Source organism: Pyxicephalus adspersus, chromosome 5, assembly GCF_032062135.1.
Source record: "Pyxicephalus adspersus chromosome 5, UCB_Pads_2.0, whole genome shotgun sequence".
Taxonomy (NCBI): Eukaryota; Metazoa; Chordata; class Amphibia; order Anura; family Pyxicephalidae; genus Pyxicephalus; species Pyxicephalus adspersus.
The window spans coordinates 95,988,800-96,015,622 of record NC_092862.1 but is presented as its reverse complement, the minus strand read 5'-3'; the positions used below and the strand labels follow the sequence as shown (position 1 = coordinate 96,015,622).

The window sequence follows — 26,823 nt, the reverse complement described above, 5'->3', positions numbered from 1 at the left end:
CAAAGACCATGCTGTACATTATGCTTAAAGGGAATCCCCCTGGGCACATAAATTTACCCAGACTGCAAATCTTTAACCTGCAGGATTGGCCTTGAACCAATGTAGCAGCAAAACTGAAATGCATCCCTAGTTACAATCCTACAAAAAATTGGAAGATTTATACTGATTGAAATGATTACCATGTAATGTTAGTCTAAAGTTATCAAATAGCTATATTTTACATCTTTGGATATGTTATCAAATATCTATCCTTTCATTTACTTCTGTGCTTCAATTTATTTTAGACACATAGTCTAAAAAGAAATTACTATTAAAGTAAATTTGATTTTAGCTTAATGTTATAATAAAAAGTCAATTTAAATATTTTAAAATCTGCTGACTTTAATAAAAGTGTTTGATTAATTTTTGTGCTGACTCCTGTACCCCATCTTCACTTGCCTACATTATATTTAGGTCACTCCTAAAGTAAAGGGAAAAACTAATAAATGTCTTTTGAGTGACAGCTCTGAGCCTGGTAGGATTGATTATAATAGTTCCAAGGTGTTGGTGTCCAGCAGCTGTCTCAAAGATTTCAATGTCCACACAAGGTGGACGGTTACGTAAAGTAAGGAGGAAGGTTAAGTAAATATCACCCATAAAACTGATTAAAAGCACATACTGAGGCTGATATTTTAAGGCTCTCCAAGTCTTTAGAGTATAAACTATTATGGTAGAACCAGGGGGATCCTGCTAACCTGGAATTGGATCTGATCCAGCATTGAATAAATTTGTCAACTCATACTAAATGTTTTTGTTTAAATCCATTCCAGGTTTGCCAATCCAACATTTATTAGCTGCTATGGTCCACTGTACTGAAAATCAGGAACCCTGCCCTGAGAAATGACATGTAACCATCACTTGCCTGTATGTAGACCAGAAGTGTCTGCAAAAAAAGCTACAAGTGGTAAGCATCACCTAGAATTAAAAAATGGAAGAAAAGTATTTTTATGTAGAAATTGGCTCTTATTATCATGCACACTGCTTTAGCAAAATAAACGTAATTCAGTCAGGGTTTAGATCTAATTTAAACCACTATCGAGGATTTAATCAATGCTAAAGCAAAGCAATGTTTGTAAGCAATGTAAAATTGCTGTCATGCATAACTTAGGAAATATGTTATCTATAAACATGAATGCAGAATACCATGGCAAAAACTATTACACTAAGCTGCATGTGATCATTCAAACAGGAGTTGATGATGCCTGTAGGTATTCATTTTTAATTACTCTACAGCAGCAATTACCAAGATTCTATGAACCGTATAGTTTGCCAGGTCAGATATGAGATGGCACTTCGCTGTAGAGTGATCGTTCTTGATCGGTTGTTGATCAATCTGCCACAATGGTATGATGAGCGACCTCAGGGTATCGCTGTATACATGTCACATTTTCTCTCAAGATGATCTTGAACACAACGTCTTGAACGACAATCATCTGGTGTGCATGTGCCCATTACAAGCTAATGACATTTTTAGCATGACGTATGAGATTTAATTAGTTGTTGGGAATAAATGTAGTGAAAAAACCCAGCTGTAGTGATAAAACCCAGTTAATATATAAAATTAGACCGAACTACCCGGACAGACAAGAATAAAAACCTGTTATATATTTATTACCCTCTCCACGCCTGACATGTAATCTTCCCTACATCCCTCAATTCATCTTCTCTCTCTATCTGCCTGTTCCTCTTACTCATATCTTTCTGTTCTGCTTATTTTACTATTCACAGGTCTTGTCATCCTTACTTATCTTTGATTGTCTAAATCATTTACTGATAAAAAAAACTGTAACTATCATAATATTTAAAAAAAAATCCTACACTCCTAATAATAATAATAATAATTTCATTGATATGATTTATAATTGTTTTCTTCACCTTCTTAAGTGTTAAAGATACAGCATTGCAGGTTTGTATTTTTTTCTATTAGTTTATTTTGATCTGACTATAATTGTGCCCTATTTTTCTATATGAATACGTTTAAATGTACGTTTTATGTGTGGTTATATGTGACTTGTCTTACCCACAACCCCGCCTTACTATCAATAAACATAATCTGTACATGTAACTTCCCGTCTGTGTATGACTGTGTGAAAATAATGTCATCTTGTGACACATATACACTTAGTAATAAAGGAAGAGAAGCTTTGCTGGTCTTTGCCTCTTGTATTTTTTCCTTTTTGCATGCTGCTTTCACATACTAAGAATATAAGATTACCTATTATCTGAAGACGTAAAAAAGAACAATCAGTTCTGGGTTTATATTTTTTCTTGGAAACTAGCTTGTTATGAGGTTGTGCTGTATTTTTAGTGTGCATTTCCTTCTCTCAGTCATCTGACAACCTCAGCACAGCTTGTGACTACACTGCCAAACATTAGGAAGATGAATGGAAAGAAAGCAGTTCTTTCTCTGGGTCTGCTGCTGGTGATCCTGAGTTTACTGGTACAAAATAGTAGCTCAAAGTCTTTGTTTCACCATGAGAAAGTGCACCTGAGGAAATCACAAGTGTCCACTAAAGACATTTCCTGTATAGGTATGTACAATTGTTATTGTTCTATATAAAGGTAACTGAAGTTATTACGGTTTATTATGATTACAATACTTTACAGTCACTTTATGATTACAAACTTTACAGCGTTACAGTTTTTTTCTAGTTTTAGGTCAAGAAGGGAATTGAAAAAAAAAAATGTTAATAGTAACAAACACAGGGGGATTCCCTTAAAAGTTTTAGTGGGTCAAATGTATTATGTAACTTTCAAGCAGAACTAAACCTAAAATTAAAAAAAAAAATGTGCAGGTATGTCCTTTAATGGAGCAGGGGCAGGCTATGTCTCTTTTGCAATTTTTATTGTTATTTTTAAATAGAACAATTGTTCTATTTAAAAATAACAATAGTTACCTTTAAATAGAACAATAGTTATTGTTCTATTTAAAGGTACCTGAAGGTTTTTCGGTTGATTATGATTACAATACTTTACAGTCACTTTATGATTACAAACTTTGCAGCGTTACAGTTTTTTTTCTAGTTTTGGGTCAAAAGGGAAATTGAAAAAAAACTTTATTACTGGCAAACACAGGGGGATTCCCACAAAAGTTTTAGTGGGTCAAGTGTATTATGTAACTTTCAAGCAGAACTAGACCTAAAATAAAAAAGTGCAGGTATGTTCTTTATTGCAGCAGGGACAGGCTACGTCTCTCCTGCAATAAAACAAGTTTATCTGCCTGTTTGCAGTTACCTAATTAAACTCACTTCTCCTCATCCCTTCACCAGCTTATTCTTACCTGGTCCTCGTATGCATATTGGAGTTAATTCAATATTCTTACCTGGTACCTCCTCACATGCATATTGGAGTTAATTCATTCCCATAAATCATATATGTTGGGATTGTGTTGCAAATTAGTCATTTTATTGTAGAACAGATATAGCATGTATAGCTTGTCTCTTCTGCAAAGAATCTGCCTGTGACAGTTTTTTTGATTTTAAGGTTTAGTTCTGCTTTAAAAAGTGCATGCATCAAAAGAATGAAGCCCTGCATCTCCTACTTTTTGTTGTCCTGATACAGTTCCATGTACGTACTATATAATACAGATCTCCATAGGCAGGAAAGGTTAAGGTTAGGAGCTGGATGGTGGGGGGTTAAGTTTAGGACATAGTAGAATCTATGCAATCAGCCTGATCTTTATTGCAGAAGACACAGATGATGTCACTGCAATAAAATAAGCTTAATTGCCTAATCACAATTTTTTATTTATACTCACCTGACCACACTTTATCACAGGCCCCCCCATCTTCTTCCGCTCCTCTTGGGCTATATGGATGTAACTCTTGTGTGCGGAAACACAGTACATCCCAGAATCCTACATTGAGCTGCGAATGAGCAGCTCAGTATACTACAAAAAGAAGATTGTGAACAGGCAGGTGCTGTAAATATGTTTTATTACAGAAGGGACAATATTACATTAGATCGCAGTGAGCATGCAGAAAACCACTTGAAAAATCCGCTGCTTCCTGCTGTCTGTCAAATGAAGGTTAATGAACGGTCCTATTCATCCCAAAAAATGAAAGGAATGTTACAAATTATTGTATATGGTTGTGTCAATGATATATAATTTTATATGTAACAAATCTTGCATACATATTGAGCTGTCCTCATAGCTCCCAACTGGCCTTCTTTGGGAACCAAAGGGCACCTCTGTATCGGACCCCAATCAGAAGGGCTTGACTTTGCATTGCAGGAACTTGTAGACACGGGGAGAGGGACCCAGGAAGTTTACCTAGTATGGGGCCCAGAACTTTCAATCCTGGCCTTCATCAAAAGTATACTGCTCCAAAATTTTCAAATGCATTATTGGGTTTAGCCAAACATTTTGTGTATATGGTCTGGAAACTGGGGACATGTTAAAGTTGAGGCCTTTACCTACTCACTTTGTGTATTTATTCTTTTATATCTCAGAAAGTTTAGAGATATGTGCACTTTCTGGTGTAGTCTAATGATATATCATGAAAACTCAGAGCTGTCAGTTGTGAACCTCCCATGGCATGCCACCATAATCCAAAATTATACATTTTTTGTCAAGACAAAGCGTGACAAAATGTGCTAAAACTGTTAATCTCCACTATTTGCTCCTTTGTAACATTCAGTAGCATATTAGACACCTATGTGTCTAATGAAGCCTCTAAATGAAGCTGGATTGACTAGTTTAAAGATGGATGAATCCATGTTACTCATTATTTTTTTTTTACAACCATTCCATACTTTCTCTTATATGGAAAAATATTGGTAAAGCCACATTATTCGATGGCCAGTAAACTTAACTGTAGGTGCTGCTTTTATTCAAAAAAGAGTTTGCATTTTTGTTTATAGTTTACCAACTAAACTGTTTTTTTTTTTTACAGTTTTGTATAGCACAGGAAAGTTTTTGTTTTCTGATGGGGAAATGTACCTATGCATCTCATCATAGAGATGCAACAAAAAGTTAAAGGAAACTCCCTAATTCAGTGGGAATTCCCCTTCTAGATATTTTTTAATAAAAGTTTTCCTTTAACCTTCTGTTCTGTTGAGATCTGTAGAAAAAAAGCCTTTGTCTAGAAATACACCTAAATATTCACAATACTTCTGCTGCTGAGCTGAAGGATCCTGTGTCTGCTCAGGATATCTGTGAACAGGTTTGATTCACTACTTGTCACGTGAATGTTAATGGAAACATTACCTGTAGCATTGCAGCCAGCCGTTTGCTCATTTAAAAGTGGGTGTGTATGTGTGTAGTGACACTCAGTTACTCATATCATCTATCATTATATACATCATTATATATGACTGAGCTGGTTTCTGCAGAAAAGTCACTACTAAAAAATGCAGTGTCAGATTAATGATGAATTGATGTTTAACATTATTCTTACATGCATATTATCACTACCAATATAGAATATAACAGATATCATTAACCTGTCATCTAAAAATATTGGATCCTTGTGGGAACATCTTTCACTGTTACTATCCAAATGTATGTTGTATTTTGCATCACTATGCACTGCTAATAATTTAGTTTTTTTCTAAATTGAATAGTGTGGGGTGACAGTCAATCCTCTGCCAGGACGCTTCATTCCTTTTCCCTAAAAACCTGCCTTAGTGACAACCAAGTATGTTGGGGGAAAACTTTATGCCTCCCCACCCACCTTATACACACCTGAGAGTTCACTTTTTGTAAATTCTGTATATTTCATTTTCAAGAAGAATGTAGTAGAGTCAGAATGGTTCAGCTCATAGCAATGCTCTGATGATCATCTGGGCAGGAAATCAGATGAGAGTTCTAAAATAAGAATATAAAAATGATATAATCATAAAATAATGTACTTTTTTCCCAATATATTCCTGATTTGTTTTTCTTTTTTGTTTAGTTCAAGGTTTCATATTATGATTTATTTCCTTTTTCTTTGTTTTTTTCTGTTGTACGAAAAAATTGCAACATTTCTTTACTTCATTTTTAATGCCTTTGAAATACTTTGTAACTCTTAGTAAGGGAACTATTTTTTTTTGTATTTTATAATGGTCCAAGTTTGGGGACAGAATTTATGTATACAGGATATAGTATATATTTATTTAAACACACATTTTTATCTATCTTTTTATATTTTCTATGAATTGTATAAACCAAATCATATTTGCTAGATAATTACAACAAAGATTGCCATTAAAAAGCAATATATGTATAATAAACAGGCCCATAGCAGAAATGCAAACATTTGTCCTTAGGGGCTTAACAGGTATCAGAGCTCAAATGGTTAAAGCCTTTGTTCTGATTTCAAGTGCTCATAGTTAGGAGAGGCACAGTTTTGTGAAAAGGGTGTTTTTTTTTCTTGTTAGAATACATAGGCTTCTTTGTTTGTCTACAAATGAGTCAGGCATCGAAAAATCCTTGTGTGACCTGAAATGTACATTATGCAAGTATAAATAAAATCCATAAACTGTAATGATAGGATTTTTCTGCCCTATGAGAGGTATTGAAGCTGATGGTCAGAGGGCATCTTGCAGATGACCGGAGTCCTCCCAGTGTTGTGATGTGATTGCATGGTATAGAGCAGGGGTAGGCAAACTCGGGCCTTTAGGCCTGATACGGCCTAGCCAGTTGTCCGTTCCGGCCTAACTCCCCACGGTCCACCCGGCCTAATCTAGGCTGGCAGGGGTCGCAACCTGCGGCTCCGGAGCTGCATGCGTCTCTTGAGCCTCTTTTTTATGCCTCCCTTCCCTATTTACTGCAGTCTGCGTTAGCACTTCCACTGCCGAGGTAGGGGGACATTCCCTCTCCTCCGTATGCATTGCGGAGGAAAGGGATTGGAGAGAGAGTCCGGCCGAGTGTGCCTTCTTGACCTCCTAAAATGGCTTAGTAGCCAAAAAACCATGGTTGGTTTTAGAAAAATTAGAGCCAAAATTAGATACCATGCTTCTTTGTGTTTCAATACCATACTAATTTTAGTCTGTGGGGTTACAACATGCCACATTGTCATTTTGGAGTAACAAATGCCCCTGTGAGAGTTGTCACTAGAAATAAAATGTCTTTAAATTAGTGGGAATAATACATTTCCTTGTTTTAGGGGTCAGTAGTAGTAATGATACATGTCAGTGGACAGAATGTTGCCCCCTGTATCAGTGGGAGTATTGGTGCACCTGGATAAGTGGGGAAAAAAAGTGTGTTGGTCAGCGGGAGGAATGGGGTCCATGTGTCAGTGCGAATGGCAGCTTTACATGAGGGGGGTTTGACATATATTTGCACAATTTTTTATTTACAACCTAAATAAAGTTGCTCCTTGGTGGTATAAAAACACTGCCAGGTGCAAATGGATACTTCTACATCTTGTTTGGGCATTCACACCTTAATAATCTGAGGATGCAAGGGTTAAGTATGTATTTAAAAACTTTTTTCAGAAGATAAAACATAATGTTGCATGTGGTCTGTGCATGGTATACCTTTGGGAATATCTTAAACATGATTTCTGTCTTGTTCTATTTTTTTGAGCCTTGGAACAACATCTTTATCTATCTGCAGAGACTTAGCACCAGAAAAAGTTGCTGCTCATTAATACAATAAAGGTTGTACTACATATAAAGTACATTAACTTCCTTATTTGCAGCTATTGTGATACTCTCACCATCCTGGCTTCTCAGATGACAACGATAGTGATGCTGGTTTACTGTAAATCCCAAAAAATATTGCACAGAATCTAGAAACAGTTAATATATTTCAACTGTGTACCTAGTTGCATGCCCAGAGTTTCACTTTAATATATTGCTATTTTTTTCTAAACCTTCAAAGGCTTTTAAACATTCTTAGTTTTTAAATCACATCTTGCATAAATGCTCCACTAAAAGCACATCAGATTTGTAAAGGCCATCTTGTTAAAATAAAACGAAGAACATGTTCTGTACTTATTTACAGCATTTATTATTTTAATCAGCTTATCACTGTCACAAATACATGGAAAAAAGAAAATAAATATATATATTTATTCATCAGAGCTAAGTCTCAAGGCAACTTTTCCCTGCTCCTTCTCCTTGATCTTTCCTCTGCTTTTGACACTGTTGATCATCCCCTTCTAATACAAATCATGCGCTCCATTGGTATCTGTGACACTGCTCTCTCTTGGTTTGCTTCCTATCTGTCTGACCGCTCCTTTCAAGTTTCTTTCAATGGTAACTCCTCCTCACCCACTCTCCTCCCTGTTGGTGTCCCCCAAGGGTCAGTTCTTGGACCGGTTCTCTTTTCTCTATACACCTCCTCTATCGGTAGTCTCATATCCTCCTTTGGCATACAGTACCATCTGTATGCTGATGACACCCAAATCTATCTGTCAACCCCTGACCTGTCTCCCTCAGTCCTGGATAAGGTCTCATGCTGCCTGTCGGCCATCTCATCATGGATGTCTGACCGATTCCTGAAACTCAACCTGGATAAAACAGAACTCATCATCATCCCCCCCTCAAATTCCAAATCCCCCCCTGACATATATCTAACTGTTAACAACACTGTTATTCGGCCCTCCCCTCAGGCACGTTGTCTTGGTGTCACCTTTGACTCGGCCCTCTCATTCACCCCCCATATTCAGAACATTTCCAGGTCCTGTCACTTTCACCTACGCAACATCTCCAAAATCCGCCCCTACCTGTCCCCTGAGACCACCAAACTCCTTGTACATGCTCTTATCATTTCTCGTCTGGACTACTGTAACATCCTTCTCGCTGGTATTCCACTAACCCGACTCTCCCCTCTACAATCTATTATGAATGCTGCAGCCAGACTCATCCATCCTTCCCTCCGCTCCTCTTCCGCTACATCTCTTTGTAGTTCTCTCCATTGGCTTCCTTTTCACCTTAGAATCAAATTTAAGCTCCTGTGCTTTGCCTTCAAATCCCTACACAGTTATTGTCCCACTTACATCTCTGACATGGTTAAAAAATACTCCCCTTGCCGCTCTCTCCGCTCCTCCAATGACCTACTAATGACTTCCTCACTCATAACCTCATCACACGCACGAATACAAGACTTTTCTAGAGCTGCTCCAACTCTCTGGAATGGTCTTCCTCGTCCTATTCGGCTTGCTCCTACTTTCTGCTCATTTAAAAGAGCACTCAAAACCCATTTTTTCAAACTTGCCTACCCGGCTTCTTCTGTCATTTGAAACCATCACTACTTCCCACACTACATATCTTACATCCTTTGTGTGTGAAATTCCCCCACCTACTAGATTGTAAGCTCTTCGGGGCAGGGTCCTCTCCTCCTGTATCACTGTCTGTATTAGTCTGTCATTTGCAATCCCTATTTAATGTACAGCGCTGCGTAATATGTTGGTGCTATATAAATCCTGTTTAATAATAATAATAATAATATATATATATTTTTTTTATATATATATATATATATATATATATATATATATATATAATCAACCATATGTCCGTATAGTTTACTGCTAAATGGCTAGGTAATTATTTTAAGTCATAAAAATAGAACATTCATTTTCTGTCCTTTATTGCATGCTGATGTTGAAGATATGAGTCACATTGACAAAAAAGGTTTAAAATGCTTTAACTGCAGGTGGCAAGATGTGTTCAGAGAAATGTAAGCTTGATGAATGAACATAGGGTCACGCAGTAACAAGAGCAAGAAAAAGTACTGAATTTAAATGTAGTTACCTGGAATGCCCTTCCATAAAGTAGCATTTCGATTAAACAAAATATGCTTATTACTGGGAAGCAATTGTGTGCTATACTATTACTATATATGCAAACAAATATCACAAATCTTTGCAGAGTTTTTTTAACTTCCAAAATATTTTTCAGATGTCCTATAATATAAAAGCTTTCTGAAACTTACAAGAATGCAACTCGTCTTCTGGTTGCCCATGTATGATTGCTAATGGCTTATTCCTGTAACTTTGATTTGTTTCTCAGACCTTCAATCCAATCCAATCCAATTCAATCCTTGCCATCCCACCTAAATGACGGACTGTTCCTGATCATTCACATGATCTATGCATAAAGCTAGGTTTATGCTTTCTTCATCTTGATAAGTCAGTTTGTACACATCAGCATTTATCCACATTCTCTGCAAGAATGACATTTGATCAAAAATCAATCAAAGAAATTCCATTTTCAAATTATTACTCTGCAGAGATAATTTAACTTGCTGCAAATACGTGGTAGATAATTGTCACCCATGGAAAACTTTCGTGACCATTCTATCGTGCAAGCAGAAAGAAATAATTCATGTTTTTTTTTTCTTGCATGTGTTTGGGTATTTTTTGCAAAGTGAATTCAATTGCAAAGTACAAACTAAAGTAGTGTATCCCTTGCAGAATGATACATTTCCTAGCTAAGTGAACAGCCTAAGCTCCTTTAGCAAATCAGCCCACTGTGATCAAGTCTGCATTGCAATGCATTTTCTAAAAAGCGGAGCTAAATAGGGTTTTTTTCTGAGTATCTCCAAGTGAAATCAATTAGTGAATAGTTAATGTTGATCCAAGAACACTAAAGCTATGGCAGAAAGTCAGATTTGTATTATAAATTAATGATTGTGTTAAGTACAGTCAGACATTTCCAGTTTTCTGTTACCATCTAGAGAATAAAAGGTGACTAAAAGCTAAAAAGAACAGTTTTTGTTGCTGTGATAAACAGTCAGAATCTGTGTTCTATTTAAACTTACTGCCTGGAAAATCAATAACTGGAAACTGATTGCAGTGGTTTCCAAAATTTTGTCATAATAAATGTTATTTAGCATTTCTCAACACTCTTTGATACAGGATACCCATGTTAAGTATGACAAATTTAAAGTTGTCTTACTTTGTTTGTTACACTATTAGTTATTTTAAATATTATGTAAGGAGTATAAAGAAAAAGTTACTACATTTTAATGAGGTTATAACTAAAGATTTGCAATAATCAAACAGTTTCAATTAACTATATTCTATATGGCAAATACAGTAGGGATGCTAGAAGCAATATCAGTGTTGTGGGCCTGTATGTGGAGGTGGTTAGGTGAGACCTTATTGCCACCCTTAAAAAGCTGCGGGATGGGAAGCTAGCTGCTAAACAGCAAACAATGCAGTTGGAAATGGCAGTTGGGAGTGGAAGGCAATGCTGGGAGGGGTGATTAAGGCACCACTTCCAGCCTCTGCACTGGCATCAATATTGCTAACTAAATTAATAACGGCAACTATTGTATTATGTTACTCTTCTTGGCCAGACTTCAAAGCCCAAAACAGGACAAAACAAGTAGAAGCGACAATTCTGTCCTCTAAAATAAATAATTACTTCCTCTGGAGCTTGGTGAATAGGATGCCACAGACCTAGGGGCACAAGTATGTCAATATGTCACCCCATCCTCTCTGTCGATTGTAGTTTAAATAAATAAATACAGTAGCTCAGTGGTTAGCACTCTGACCTTTGTGGCGCTAGGTCCCAGCTTTGAATCTGAGCCAAGACACTATCTGCATTGAATTTGCAGGTTCTCCCCATGTGGGTTTCCTCTGGGTACTCCAGTTTCCTCCCACATCCCAAAAACATGCAGTTAGGTTAATTGGCTACCCCCCCCAAAAAAGTGAGCTTAGACTGTATTAAAGAAATATGACTATGGTAGGGACATTAGATTGTGGGCCCCTTTGAGGGATAGCAGTGAAATGACTTTGGACTTACAGCGCTGCATAATATGTTGGCACTATATAAATACTGCGTATTAGTAATAATAATATTAATTATATAGCAGTATATATATATATATATATATATATATATATATATTATATTAATATATATATTTTAAATGCAGTGCTGGTAATTTTTTAAAATATAAAATATATTATATTAAATATAATATAATATATAATAATATAATATTATCAATATCACTATAGAGATGGCATAGGTAAAGAACAAACATTTGAAATTGGCATTGAAGGCCAGATTGTTTCTGTCTCCCTTAACTTCTGTGTGCCTGAAATAATATAAAGTCATGTTCCTAAAAGGATTTCCCCACATTCAGATATGCCTATGGAGAACCTTTCTATTTGTGCTTATCCTTGAAAGGACCTGTGTTGTAAAAGCTGTGCCAGGGAAAAAAAGCAGCTGAAAGACTAGTTAGTCACTAGTTATATCTGTGATTCCCCCTACTTCTAATCTTCTCCTTATTACTGACTTACCATGCCTTGTTCTGCTATATGTCTTTATGTGGAGGCAGCCATCTTGGTGGAGGGGCAGGTCATTGTTTTTGTTGCTTACCCTATTGACTAGAACTTGTAAGCAGGAGATTAATGACAAACCCATATCTCATTCTAATTGTCAGTGGAAACGTTTTTAGGAATCATTTCCAGGTACAACTGAACCAATGAGTGCTTTACAAACATCACTGCTCGGTACAATGCACTTTCTATACCCAATCAAAACATGAAGAAAAATGTATTAAATTTGTGTTATTTTTTTACAGAAAGTAAAGAAAAGAGAATTTTAGGCTGTTCAAAATATTGGCAGTGTATGCATTATTCTTTACAAACTCAAACATTCATTGTATAAGCCGAAAAATGGTTCAAGATTTTCCTTTCCTTTAAATCACAGAACAATATGTATTTATATATTCACTGTTTCTGAGAACTGCTGTACATCTGTGTTGCATGGAGTCAACCAACTTCTGGCACTTCAGGTATTTCAGCCCAGGATGATTGGGCTTCAGTCCACAATTTTTCTGCATTTATGGGTGTTCCCCCAGAAACAGCATGACACCCTACAGGTTTTCTATTGGTCTCAATCTTTCTATTGGTCTCAATCTTGTTGGTCTGGAACCCAGATGTTGCTCATTTATTCGTGAATTTGGTTTTGTTTTCTTTTAACACCCATTTCAAGGGCATTTCCTCTTCAACATAAGGCAAGATGACCTTTTAATGTATTCAAACTGATCCATGATCCCTAGTTTGCAATAAACAGGCCCAACACCATAGTATGGGAAACATCCTCATATAATGATGCTTGCACCACCATGCTTCACTGTCATTACTAAAAACTGTGGCTTTAATCCAGTGGGCCTGATTTATTAAAGCTCTCCAAGGCTGGAGAAGATACACTTTCATCAGTGAACCTGGGTGATCAAGTCGTTATTTTGGTTATTCTTCTATCCATTCCATTGCTAGTTTTCCCACTTTCTTTTACTTCTTTCAGGGTTTGGTTGCCTTTTTAAAACATTTCAGATAATTTTAGCTGAGCACTTGTTTTTTACAGAATGTCCTCATTAATTGAACTCCACACTGCTATTATTTTGAAAAGCCATGATTCCCTTTTCTTCACTTTCTGTAAATGAATAACACAAATTTGATAATTTTTTCTTCATGTTTTGATTTGGAAAAGAAAAGTGTAGTGTTCCCAATGCATTTGTGTGTATAGACAAAAAAGCTATTATTGGAATTTTGAGCTTTTCTTTACTTTTTTAAAATAAATTGCTATTATTCTAAAAACAACTGTAAGTTAATTTATGGTGAACACACAATGCTATAAGCAAAGTGATCATCTGAGAGAAAGTTCCTTGATTTGAGCCTTAATTACTTACCAGTAGAATCTTTTACATTCCATGTTTCCCATTTCTTAATTCCAATGTGCACTTGTATTGTATGTGCTCAAGCAAATAATTTCCCATGGGTTGGGAACAGTCAGCTTTATATCTTTGTAGATCAGCTCATCTATAATGACTGGCTCTTCTGGAACCTCTTAAAGTGTTTCCACATAATTACATAGATATAAGTTGCAAATGCTTAAACAGTAATGCATTCTCCAACATTATCCTGCTTGGGACATCAACAATTGGAATCATGTTTGCTGTAAAGCCCTGATGTTTATGGTGATGATACTATAAATATATTATGGCACAAAAATATAATTACTATGTTAAAGAGGGAAAAGGTGGGAACCTGAAAACAGGAAAATACAAGCAGATTAAACTTCAGAAGACTAACAGCTGTTGCCTTCAATCTGTATTAGTTGCAAAAATTGTCCCAAATGTCCACAGGATTACTCTTCCTTCATTCCCAACCAACCATTACTCAACCATCATTAGGCATCATATTTTTTAAGCATACGTGTTCACACAAAACAGCTTTAAACACAGTTAAACAAGTTTTTCTGGACATTGGGGAAGAGGCAATTGTCTCCTGGCTTTGGCAATCCTCCTTTAATTGGCTTTCATGAGATTAATTCATTATTAGTTTCTAATTTTTTGTCAAATTCTAGCTATACAGTTATGAATATTATTATTCTGATACCCCATTAAACCTACTGGGTTTATCATTGTTAAGAAATGTGATTTAAATTCAATGTGGATGAAATGTGATTTATATACAATGTGGAAATAGTACATGATGATAATGCAAAATATTAATATTATTATTTTAAGATTAAGGAACAGTAGGCTGTTGACCTATCATTTATTTGGTTTGTTTACCCTTTTTCCTGATGCAGCTATTGAATGCTGTTTACTTTTAATTTTCAGCTAATAATTTATTCATGAAATACAGGGTCTTGGATAAACACGTACATTTAAAGAGTTCTTAGCCACATGATCTATTAAAATATTTACTTTTATGAATTATTTTTTGGTCACATTTCATTCCTCATTTGATGTCAGCCATACAAAACCTATTCTTTAATAACATACTGAAAACCAAATTAAATGCAAATTTTTAAACTACAGAGGTTATTCTGAATACTTTAAGATTTTGATCTTTTGAAAGTTCTGGTTTAATTTGCATTCATTATAATAATATATATATATATATATATATACGAGGGGGTGCTAAGAAGTTCCTGGCTTTTTCCAGAAAGAAGAGAGCCAGAGTTATGAAATAACACATTTATTCAACATATTCCCCCCCTAAGACTGATCCGCTTGGTACAGCATAGTTGCAGACTTTCTAGACCGTTCAAATAAAAGTCCTTTGATTGGGCCGCAAACCAGCTCTCAGCAGAATCCTTGAGTCAGAAATGTCCTCAAAACATTGCCTCTTCAAATTCAGGAACAGATAATAGTCTGAAGGGGCCAGGTCAGATGAGTAGGGGGGATGGTCCAATTGGAAACCCAGGGTGTACAATTTGGCAGCCACAATGTTAGACGTGTGCGCAGGTGCATTGTCCTGCAAAAAAAAGATCGCTTTGGTTAACTTTCCATGGCATTTCGTCTTAATTGCCTCCTTCAGCTGGTCTAGGAAGTTAACACAATACTGTCGGGTGATACTAGAGTCCTGAGGTAGGTAGTCCACCAACAGAATACCATCTTTGTCCCAGAAAACGGACGCCATGACTTTTTTGGCCGATTTCTGGGTTTGGAACTTCTGCAGCCACGGGGACCCACTGTGACGCCATTCCTTTGACTGTTCCTTGGTTTCAGGATCATAGATGTAGAGCCAGGTTTCATCCTCAGTCACTAACCTAGCCAAAAGTCCTGTGCAGCTTCAAATGGGGCCAAAACGGCTTTGGATGCTTCAACTCGTTCCCTCTTCTGATCACTGTTCAAACATTTCAGCACCCACTTCGCTGGAAGCTTGCGCATGTCTAGGTTAGTGGTGATAACAAACCCAACACCCTCCCATGAGATGTCAAGTATCTGGGCTATCTTTTTTGCAGATATTCGCCGGTCCTCAATAATCAGCTCATAGACAGCATCGCAGGTTGCCGGGTCAGTTGAGGTTGTGGGGCGCTCACTGCGGGGCTCATCTTCAACGGTGAAATGCCCAGTCTTGAAACGAGATATCCAGGTTTTGACAGTGCTGTAGGAAGGACACTTCTCCCCCAGTGTTTGTGACATCTCAGTGTGAATGGCCTTTGCTCACTTTCCCTGGAAAAACAAAAACTTCATGACGGTCTGTAACATCAACGACGTGAAACTTGCTTGTGCCTATGCCACCACAGCTTCTCACTAAAAGAAAAAACAGTTTTAAGAATTTTCAAAGACCTGATATTTGCACATTACACATATTGTTACATACTAGGATATTAGGCTGTCATATGCCCCCACACTCATTTTTCTATTTTATCTGGAAGGGGGCAAAGCCTGGAACTTCCCAGCACCCCTCGTATGTTTATAGTCTGAGATATTTTCTCTCAGTGAAACAGACTGTTGTAGAAATCAGTCACTCTGAATACTATTGCATTCGTTTTGATCAAAGCAAATGTATTAAAAATGTTAGGATTCAGTCCAGATCAAGTTAGAGGAATGAAAAGCACGGCATCTAACATAAACTTGATGTAACTTCATAGAACACTTGCAAATCAATGAATCTGAAATTTCAGTTGTCTAATTAATATACTATAGGATCTGGAAATTGCTAAAGCATACTGCAAGCTGATCTGCACCCCAAAATCAAAAATGTTATATGTTGTCTATTATTCCTTAGGCTAAAGACACCTAAAGATTTCCATTAGGTAAAGTGAAGGGGGTTTTTGTAGCTCACCAAACATAGCTGGAAAGGGTGGTAACATAGGCCTGATTTAATAAAGCTTTCCAAGCCTGGATATGATACATTTTCATCATTGAACCTGGGTGATCCAGCAAACCTGGAATGAATCTTATCCAGGATTGAAAACGTTTGCTAACAATTAGCAAATGATTTTTTAGATATCCATTCCAGGTTTGCTAAGTTGCCCAGGTTCACAGTTGAAAGTGTATCTTCTCCAGGATTGGAGAGCTTTAATAATCAGACTCATTATTGAGATTTCAATTCACTATGCAGGTACAGATACAAGGGCTCAAGATTTTTTTGCAAAATCGTTAGACATTTTTCATGCAAATACTTAGACTGAAAAAAACAAACTATAATGTAAACCCACATTTATGGTCTGGAAGATGTAACTTTTTAGTTTTTGGATTTAGATGTACTGTTCTTCAAAGTTTGTTTTCTGTAGCAAAAAAAAAAACATGCTGGTATTTAACATATACAGAAATGTGTTTGAGGTAAGTAAAGTTTGTAATTTAATTCCTTCATACAGCTTATTAGATAAGGGTAATAAATGTAGCAAATGAATGGAAAACACTTTTGTAAAGCCACTGTACATTAGTAATGCTCATGGTTATTTACTAAGAGTTGGTGTCGCTTTTGGCCAGTGTTCACATGAAATATTTAATCAGGCTAAGGTTCAGTATCTGTTTTCTTCCCATTTCCCCAAGCTTCATTTGAAATATAAGCCATGGAAAAGATTACTATTTTCTAAACTCTTCCCATAAGATTACACTGCTGGTTTCAGGGTTAAATTCAGCAATTATTATTTAATGATAAATGTAAAATCAAGCCAAACATGAAAGTTAAAACCAGATTCCAGAAGAATTTCCATGACCCCCAGTCACCTGATTACTTTCATGTAAATGTTATGCATTTTTTAAACTTTTTCAGATGCTTTTAGTACAGTCACTTTACAGGAGGTGTCCACTTTGCCTCTTTTTGGCACTGGGCAGCTCTTGAAAATCAGAGAGTGGTGAAGTGATGTCACCAGGAATAATTAGAAAATGAATTTGTTAAAAGTAATTTGCCATTTGTTTTAAACCCTAGAACAGATCCATTCCAGGTTTGCTGGATCACCCAGCTTCACTGATGATATTGTGGCTTCTCCAGTCTTGGGGAGCTTTATTAAATCAGGCCCAATGTCACTAGCACACCAAAGTGCAGGATTCTTTAATATAAAGGCGCTGTCACAACATGTTGAAAAGCCAATGTTTTGATGGCGTAAAGGGTCCCTTTCTCAAGGCAACATAGTGACCTCACCCTGTCATTAATAATACTGTCATTGGAGGTGTCCTTGACACCCTTCATTCACAATATCTCTCCAGTCTTCAAAATCTCCAAAATGGAAAAGAAAAAAATAGTTGCCACTTGCCAAAGCTGTTTTTTCTGATGCTGCTGGAAAGCTAAATAGCAAGAGGATGTAGACCCACACTTCATATATGTGTGTAATCTGGTTGTGGTATTACTTTGAGTTCAGATAAAGGTATTGAATTATCTGACTCAAGTGTAATATTTTATAGATTGCACTAAAAGTTCACTCATTTTACTTTTTCTTTGAAAATGATCTTATTAATATAGTTTAATAATATTGTAATACTGAAAGTAAATATTATTTGTTATGCCAAGTTCAATAATCATTTTTTTTTAAAAAAATAAAAATATTTTTGTTTTTTGTGCCCAGGTTGTGTCCTTATAGTGTCTATTGTGGAACAGCTTGCTCAAGTTCATAACAGCTCGACAGAAAGGGCTATGGAATTATTGTGTAGCTACCTTCCAGGTATGGAATGTTAAAATTATATAATTCTTTGGTGGTACGAGATTATACCTGATTTAATTATAACGACATACATTTATATATATAGATATACTATATAGCATATTTATAGTATAAATTTTTATCAACTTTTCTGATCTATCCACAAACAATTCCTATATTCATTTTTTAACCAGTTTGGCTCCCGTTAAATTTCTGGCCTTTGGTATTCTTGGTGGCCATGCACTTCAGAAAATTAACAAATAAATAAATAAAGCTTTACAGATACATAAAGAGGATCACAACTGGCTATTCTCAGGGAAGTAAACAGTTTGGCTTTCAGCCTATATTGGCTTCATCATAGATTGGAAGTAGAATCCATTACTGAAAGATGTGATATTTTATAAAGTGGACTGTTTGATGATCCTGCAATTCCCCTATATCTGGTGTATATACCCTGTTTCCCGATGATAAGGCACTGTCTATTATTTTTTGAAATGCCAAAATATGCCCTAGGTCCTATTTTCAGGGGGATGTCTTATTTTTCCATGAAGAAGACTACAGTACACATTTATTGTTGAAAATCACTCATGATCACTCATGTGCCATTTATTGTCCCCTTCTGATCACTCTGTGCCATTCATTGTCCCCTTTTGATCATTCATGTGCCATTCATTGTCCCCTTCTGATCACTCTGTGCCATTCATTGTCCCCTTCTGTTCACTCTGTGCCATTCATTGTCCCCTTCTGTTCACTCTGTGCCATTCATTGTCCCCTTCTGTTCACTCTGTGCCTATCATTATCCCCTTCTGTTCACTGACTCACTTTTTTTGGGGTTCTACGGCCAGGTAACAGGCTTCGTTAGGGCAGGGATCAGCAACTTGCTTGTCCTTCCTGGCGCGGAGGCGCGGGCGCGGGCTTTTGTAGTCACTTTCTGTTTCGCTCTGCACTGCAGCCAGCACCGACGGAGTCACACAGAGGCACACAGTTACCCACCGTACCACCCGGGGGGTCGCTTATTTTAACGTTTTGGGCAAAAATAGGGGGGTGGCTTATCATCGGGGGAAACACGGTATCTCCTGAGGAAGCGGATGATAATGTTTGATATATTTTAATATGATTTTAAATAAATGGATATATTTTGAATATACTCATACCAATTGTTGTAACTGCCTTAAAAGTCCAAATTATGAAGCTAATCATAAAGTGTTTGGTTTTCTGTTAACAGGTCTTACAAATGCTTACCACCTACTCCCTGTGAACTACAACCCCCCCCCCCCCCCCCTTTTATGCAGACTTATCGGCCTGATTATATATAATAGTTTAGGCTGTTCACTTACTATTGTGAATTATCAACTTGCAAGAGTGCTTCACCTTGCCAACAATACCAAATCACAAGCAAGGAAAGCTTAAAAACAGAACTTTTCTTTGCTCATAAATGGGCAGCAGAACCTCATCTCAATTACCAATCTGAGTAAAATATTTATAAAGATAATTTACTTTGCTAATTTATCCTACATTCCTTTAGTAAATCAACCCCATGGTTTTTACTGAAATTTAAAAATGCTGGCAATTACAGTGTGATATCTAAAAATTTTTTTTTTTCTAATATCGGTGTCTCATGGACAAATATGATTAACCACACCACCTGTTAAATACAGCGATGAGAGGAAAAAAGCTGTAGTGCAGTGTGCTGGCACATTTAGTTATGAAGCAGGTATTCTGTCCAATACTGATTTCTATTAGAATTCCTACTTTCCCTTTTCATACACATAAGGCTTCATCTGACACCTGGCCCTAAGCAACTCCCAACTGCATGTAGAATTATGTAGTTCCTACAGGCCATGTAATCAATGCATGAGAAATGTACGTGCAACCCCAACCATTTAATAATTTAATCAATTGTTGGTGGGTTTTGATTTGGTTTTGCCCTAATACATCATCTTGGTTTAAAAGCTACTTGACCAGGGTGAAAATACTTGGATGAATTTCCATTCTTCCCCACTATAGTGTACAGGGTGATTTTCTTTGTGTGCTTGTTTCATAAAAATCATCTATCAAATTTGCATATGAGCAAAAGAAAGATCATTCAATTATCATTGCTTGTAACAGAAAAATAATTCCCATGTGAACAATCAGATTTTGTCTGGTAAGTACTTTAATCACCATTTCAAGCCCTGAAAATCTTTGTTCAAGACAAAATAATAATTCTCAATTTCTCAGTTCTTCTTTATGAGCTATTTTTGTTTTAATTTTATTTTCAGAAAAAGAAGGTTTAAGAGGAGTCTGCTTATTAATTGTTGATCTTTTTGGACCCGAAATAGTCAGACTGTAAGTGTTTCCTTATTATGTAATGCTAAGTACCTAAAACCTTTTCACCACAACACATGGTACATGCTGTACATAGTAATGCCCCACCAATGATCCACAGAAGGGTGCATTAGGGTGCAATACAATATAAATGGCACCACAACAGATGAATGTTTGCAGCATACTTTGTGGATGTAAACCCAACTGGAAACATGCTATTTTTTACCTGTGTGCAGAATTTGCTAATTACACTCCAAACCATGCATTGTCAGTCCGGGATTTTGTTGAACCCTAGGGTCCCCAGTTTGCCAGGGTTTCCTTGAGCTGTTGTTATTTGAATATCCAGCATGGTCCCAAGGCAAGTGCTACATGGAAGAGCCAATTGCATTACAAACAACTATACTTGTCACTGTCAGTAGAGGTGCTATTCTGCCCAATACTGTAAGGGGTATTTTCCACATCATCAGCCCTGGCCTGGAAGGCCATATTTGTCCATGACTAATCTTTGCCTTTGTTTTTTAGGCAGATCACAGCAAATAACATTATTAGGCTCTTTTGGTAATAACCAGTAAAAACCTGAATGTTAAAATTGTTGACCTTAGTATTTTGCTATTTTATTGTAACACAAACGTTAGTGTAAGTGTCCTTGCTGTAAAACACATTATTATTATTATTGTTATCATTTTTTATTAAAATATATTATTATTATTTTAGAAGAGTGGCAGTTTCATGTGTCAGTTTTTTAACTGTATTTGTGTTTTCCTAATTGTAAAATGTTCTTGGAAATGCCATCTGCCATAGATCATAATGTGTATTCTTAAACCAGCTGTCATAAATTCAAAAGCACAGATTATTTTGTAAAACATTTGTCTGTATTAATCTTGTTTTCAGGTTAAATTACAGGCTGAATGCTGATGTAATTTGTCATACTATAAAATTATGTAAAAGTGACTCACATCAACCACTTTGTCATCTGTATAAAGAACCAAAGGTAAGGCATTGCTTAAAGTTTATGTCTATCCTACCGATGAACTTCTTTTATTTGTAATGTATATTTCAAACTTCTTTTACTTGTAATGTATATGTTATAGGTGTTTGGTAACTGCAAAAAATGTCTGAAAAATACTAGATTTTTTTTGAGCTTGTGATTTATTTTTCCTCTGCTGTAATGAAATCTCAAGCAGTGTTAATATACCAGCTCATTTCACCTCTAGTGGTCTAGAGTAGGGGTCCCTAACCTCCGGTCCGGGCTTTCTGACAGGTGGGCCACGAGAGCACAGAGACAAGTGGTGGTCCAAGGCTCTTGGCGGTGCACCCCCCCAGCAGGGTCAGGAGAAGGACCCCACTTGGGGGGGGCGTACAGCCAGAACCGCAGACCATGTCCCCCATACGCATCGCAGACTCAAGGTGATTGTGTCCCTGGACACAGGCTCAGATCTGCAATGGGAGAGTGAGCGGGTTCCAGCATTATGACATCACTCAGGTGGAATGCGCGGTCCGGAGTCCGTAGATTCAGTGGTCAGTAAGCTGCAAAAGGTTGGGGACCACTGGTCTAGAGAATTTTTCACTGCAACATTTTGGATATAAGGAGAGAGGCTTGGGTGTTCTGTAGTCCAGTCATAGTGGTAATGCTACTTCTCCCGAAATAATATTATCTGTTTAAGCGAATGCAGTCACCTCATCTAATGACTGCATTCCTTCAATATATTACTATTTCTGGGCTTTAGATAGACTTTATATTTTTTGCAAGACTACTTTTTTGGCCAGTACCATCCAGGGCAGTGTTTCTCAACCAGAGTTTTATGGAACCCTGGGGTTCCTCTAGAGGTTGCTAAGGGTTCCTTCAACAATGAGCATTACGTGCCACTCAGGTCAATTTACCAGACACCATTGATCTTTGCGACCATCTGTAATGGTGGCAGCCTTCGCACTGACCAGCAATGTAAGAGGCACTATACCTGCCACAGTGACACCTTCCCACCCAATGATTTGGGCAGTGGGTAGCAAGGAAGGAAGATGTAATTGGCCATCCAAGGGAGTAAATACCAATGGGTAAATCAATTACACTGGTCAAACGCAAAGCTGGCAGCAGTGTGTGTAATAGCTCTTACTATGGATATCCAGCCAACTAAAACAAAACAATCATCAATAGCAATGTAAGTATTGTGCAGATTCATCCAAAGGTATTACATGTGCATGTAGCTATGGCTTCTGTGACCAAAGCCAGCATGTGTACACAGTTTCATATTCTGTGTCCCTGAAAAAGTTTCCGATAATAAATGCCTATGCATATGCTGCCTTTTATGCCCATGAAAACATGTTTTTTTGTATAGTTAGTCTTTATTTATTTATTTTTACTTAGCTTTTTAAAGGAGTACAAGTAGTCCCCAGGTTTCCCTGCTCGCTCCTGTGCAGAATGGAGGCTTGAAGGGGGGAGGGGCAATTTGCATGACTTGCAGAAGAAATCTTTTGCTAAACATAGCTGAGGTTGTGGTTGATCTTAGTGGGTTGAGCTCTTCTGCAGCCTCTTGTAACTCTTTAATGACCAAGACAAACTCTGCAGTTGTTTCTTTTTGCAAAGCACAGCTTGCTTCAGAAGTTAATGAATGTCTAGACTCCATAAAGATTTTTTTTTTTGCTTTGTTTGTGATTAACTTACAGTGAGGATTTACATAGTAATTGACACTATGTTGTCTAATAATATGTTGGGACAAACTTCTGTCCTAATGGCAATTATTAAAATATTGTACCTGTTCCGACTTACATACAAATTCAACTTAGCAACAAACCTACAGTCCCTATCTCGTATGTAACCCGGGGACTACCTGTAATTAAAATGCTGACCCACACATTTGTTTGTACATGTTATCAAGACAGATGGCAGAAAAGCATTACATAAAGTAGTACAATAATGCTACCCTGAAAAAAAAGTGCACCATAGTGGTTTATGATTTTGGGTTGTATAGAATCATACCAAACTGTGGATATTATTTCTCTTGAGAGAAATTTGTATGCATAGTGTATAGTTTTTTTATAGTTAGTTGTATGAATTTGTATAGTTTTGATAATCATCATAAACCACAGCAAACTTTTCTAAATAATTTTTTAACAAGTTTCAGATCTGCTTTCAGTTTTTCCCTAACACGTACATTTCCTGCATTATAAGTACTATTATGGTTAACATTGTACATGCATGTATTTTGTACTAAAACATAAGTACCATTGAAGTGAAGATAATACATCTTCAGGGTGAAGTAAAATAAGGCACACTGTGGTATAGATCTACTGAACAGTGTCAGTCAGGTACCATTGTTTCTTCAGAAATGCTTAAAGTAGAATTTTCTTGTGTACTCTTTGTCTGGATTGTCGCGGTACAGCATCCAGCCAGCATACTTTCATTCCAGAAACCTTGGTAGCGGTGCTCCATTACCTGAATGTCCTGGTAAAAACATTCTCCTTGTTCGTCACTCACCATACCAAGATTTTCTGAGAAGATTTCTAGATGTGAGTGCAAGAAACGTATTTTTAATGACATGCCACAACCTAGTTTTAGGTATGAATCAAGTAGATTCTGAACTCCTTCCTTGTATGCAGGAGACTTATGGTTGCCCAGGAAATTTTCACACTTAAATGCATCCCAAGCTTCTAGCTCAGCTACTAAGAGAGATTGTTTGAAAACATCATCCTGCAGAACAGACTTGGTCTGTGGCCCTATAAATATCCCTTCCTTTATTTTTGCAGTGCTTATGTTTGGAAACTTCTCAACAAGGTACTGAAAACCCATGGAGCTTTATTTACCCATGGCCTTTACAAGGTTCTTCATCAAACCTAACTTGATATGGAAAGGTGGCAGAAATATTTTATGCCGATCAACTAGAGGCAGAAACTTGACACTACTTGTTCCGGGCCTATAGGTATCTCTTGGTAGCCAATCACGCTTGACATATTGGTCTACCATAGATCCGCTGTCCCACAGGCATAGGAAACAGCAATATTTTGTGAATCCTCCCTGCATTCCCATTAGAAAGCCAATGACCTTTAGATCCCCACAGATGTTTCACTGGTGTGTTTTATACTGGATTGCTTCAAGTAGTAACTTCATGTTGTCATAGGACTGCTTTAGGTTAATCGATCGGGCAATCTGTAAATTTGGTTTGGAATTACTATTATGCAGTGAGACTGTTTTTAAGCTTCTTTTAGAGGAATCAATGAAGATACTCCATTCAGATGGAACATGCTCTTATGACAAACTGTTAAAGCATGCATTTATATCATGACAGTAGCACAGTGAGCAATCACTAGTGAAGAACATTGTCGATTTTGTTTTCTGTAGTGAGTTACAGTTATACCCTTTGCAAGCAAGTGCTTCTGTTTAAGTCTTGAAGCAAGAAGTTCTGGGTTGTATTTGGAGAGATTTCAATTACGAACCAGATCATTCAGCTCTGCTTGTGTAAAGGTCTCTGGTTCTGATTCTTCATCGACCAAGTAGTCAGGATCAGATGATTTGGGGTTGTAACTGGCTGCAACTCCAGTGCATTCCTCATCACCTTCTACAGAAGAAAGTCCATCATGTGGCGGTACCGGACCTGGCAATGAATCATCATGGGGAACAGGCCTAATAGCAGAATCAAGGCTGGAATATACAGTTTTGTTCTTAGTTTTACCTGAGAATCCACTTTTGTTGAAGCAGCAAAAAAAAGCAGTCGATTAGATGGTCTCGCAGTTCTCTCCACACCATCGGGAATGCAAATGGCATTGCTGCTTTACGCCGATTTAGCCAGTCCGTTGGAACAACGAGTACAGATGACATGTGGAGCCCAAGATTTATCCCGGTCACCAAGTGGACAGCCAAAATATAATATGTATATCTTTTTAAGTTCTGTGGTAATTTGGCGACGTTGTGCTTTTATCGTGAATGAACCACACACATAACAGAAACTGTATGGATCATTAAGGCAATTTCCAGGCATGATGACAAATGAAATCAATTGCAGTTAGTGTGGTCTCTAACCTTAAAAATACAAAACTGTTGTCAAATGTTTTATATATGTTAAGGCTATTTATAACAAGTTTCACACAATATATAATTAGCCACATCACAAAAACTAGATGTACTAGAGAAAAACTGAACACAAATTTGAAATCTGCATCAAAAATACTACAAAGCCCACATAAAATGATATCTGATGAAAATTACATGTTGACAATTAAAATTGTAAATCACAAAGGAATAAGAAAGAGAATATTCTTGTGCTTTCTCATTCTGACCTTCTGATTGTTGTTCCAAATTTTAGTACTTCCAAATGTGAAACCTAGCTTTAAAGTAAAGGCATGTACTTTTCTAAGCATAAAAGCCACCCAAGTGTTTTCACGAATAATCTTGTATAGTTTGCTATTGTAAAAAAAACGAGTTCAGATAACTTTTTTGACAGTCATGTAACATTCCCTGTTTCTTTCTCTAGGGAAAGGGGTTGAGACTTACAAAAATCTCAGGCTGTAGACAAAAATACCTGATGATTGGCATCATGTAACACTCCCTGCATATAGTAGTGTGCTGGCTGTAAAAGACTGGAGTGGGGGTATCAGCATGAATCTCATTATAGGAGTACCGGGATGTGCGTTGGCATAATCTCCTTTATCTCCGAAGCAGGAATATATGTAAGGCAAACAGGAGCTGTTTCAGTGCCTAGGATGGTCAAAGTAAAAAAAAGGGGATACTTCTAAATAGGAACATGAGAATCCCCCAGTATCAGACTCAGTTTTACAGAATATGAATAAGTAAACTTAATTGCTGTTAGATTTGTTAAAGGCAAAGGAAAGCATAGTAAGGTTACATTTAAATGTCCAGGGTTTTTTTCCTAATGCCATTCAAAAGCAGGAATTAGATAACCTTAATTAGCAAGGTGTTTAAATGGCTATTACAATGATTTGCTGAGTTGAGATCCAGGTCTTTATTTCACAGACTATATGTATGGAGATTTTATGTTCTATCCATGTTTGCATAGATTTCTTTGTTCTTTGTTTCTTTGTTAAATTATGTTATCAATTCTGCTGTAAGGCATAAGACATCCAAAATCTCACACATTCATATCCACAATACACTTTCAAACTGTACAGTGGGTATTTTGATTAAGTTTCTTTTATTCTACTACACCCCCCCCCCGCCCCCCAAACAAACACACACACATACACACACTCACG

At 36.9% G+C, this 26,823-nt stretch overlaps 1 protein-coding gene across 2 annotated transcripts in view; it reads left to right on the top strand.

Annotated features, from left to right (window-relative positions):
- The first annotated feature begins 2,157 nt into the window (after positions 1-2,157).
- AOAH (acyloxyacyl hydrolase) overlaps positions 2,158-26,823 on the top strand; it is a 76,173-nt gene continuing 51,507 nt past the window's right edge. For both annotated transcript variants that reach the window (XR_011920912.1, XM_072412193.1), the window contains exons 1-4: positions 2,158-2,570; positions 18,241-18,336; positions 20,577-20,643; positions 21,514-21,613. Coding sequence is in view for 1 of the 2 variants with exons in the window: in XM_072412193.1 (XP_072268294.1) it covers positions 2,420-2,570; positions 18,241-18,336; positions 20,577-20,643; positions 21,514-21,613 (414 nt within the window). In the remaining variant the exon portion in view is untranslated. The remainder of the gene's footprint in view (positions 2,571-18,240; positions 18,337-20,576; positions 20,644-21,513; positions 21,614-26,823) is intronic.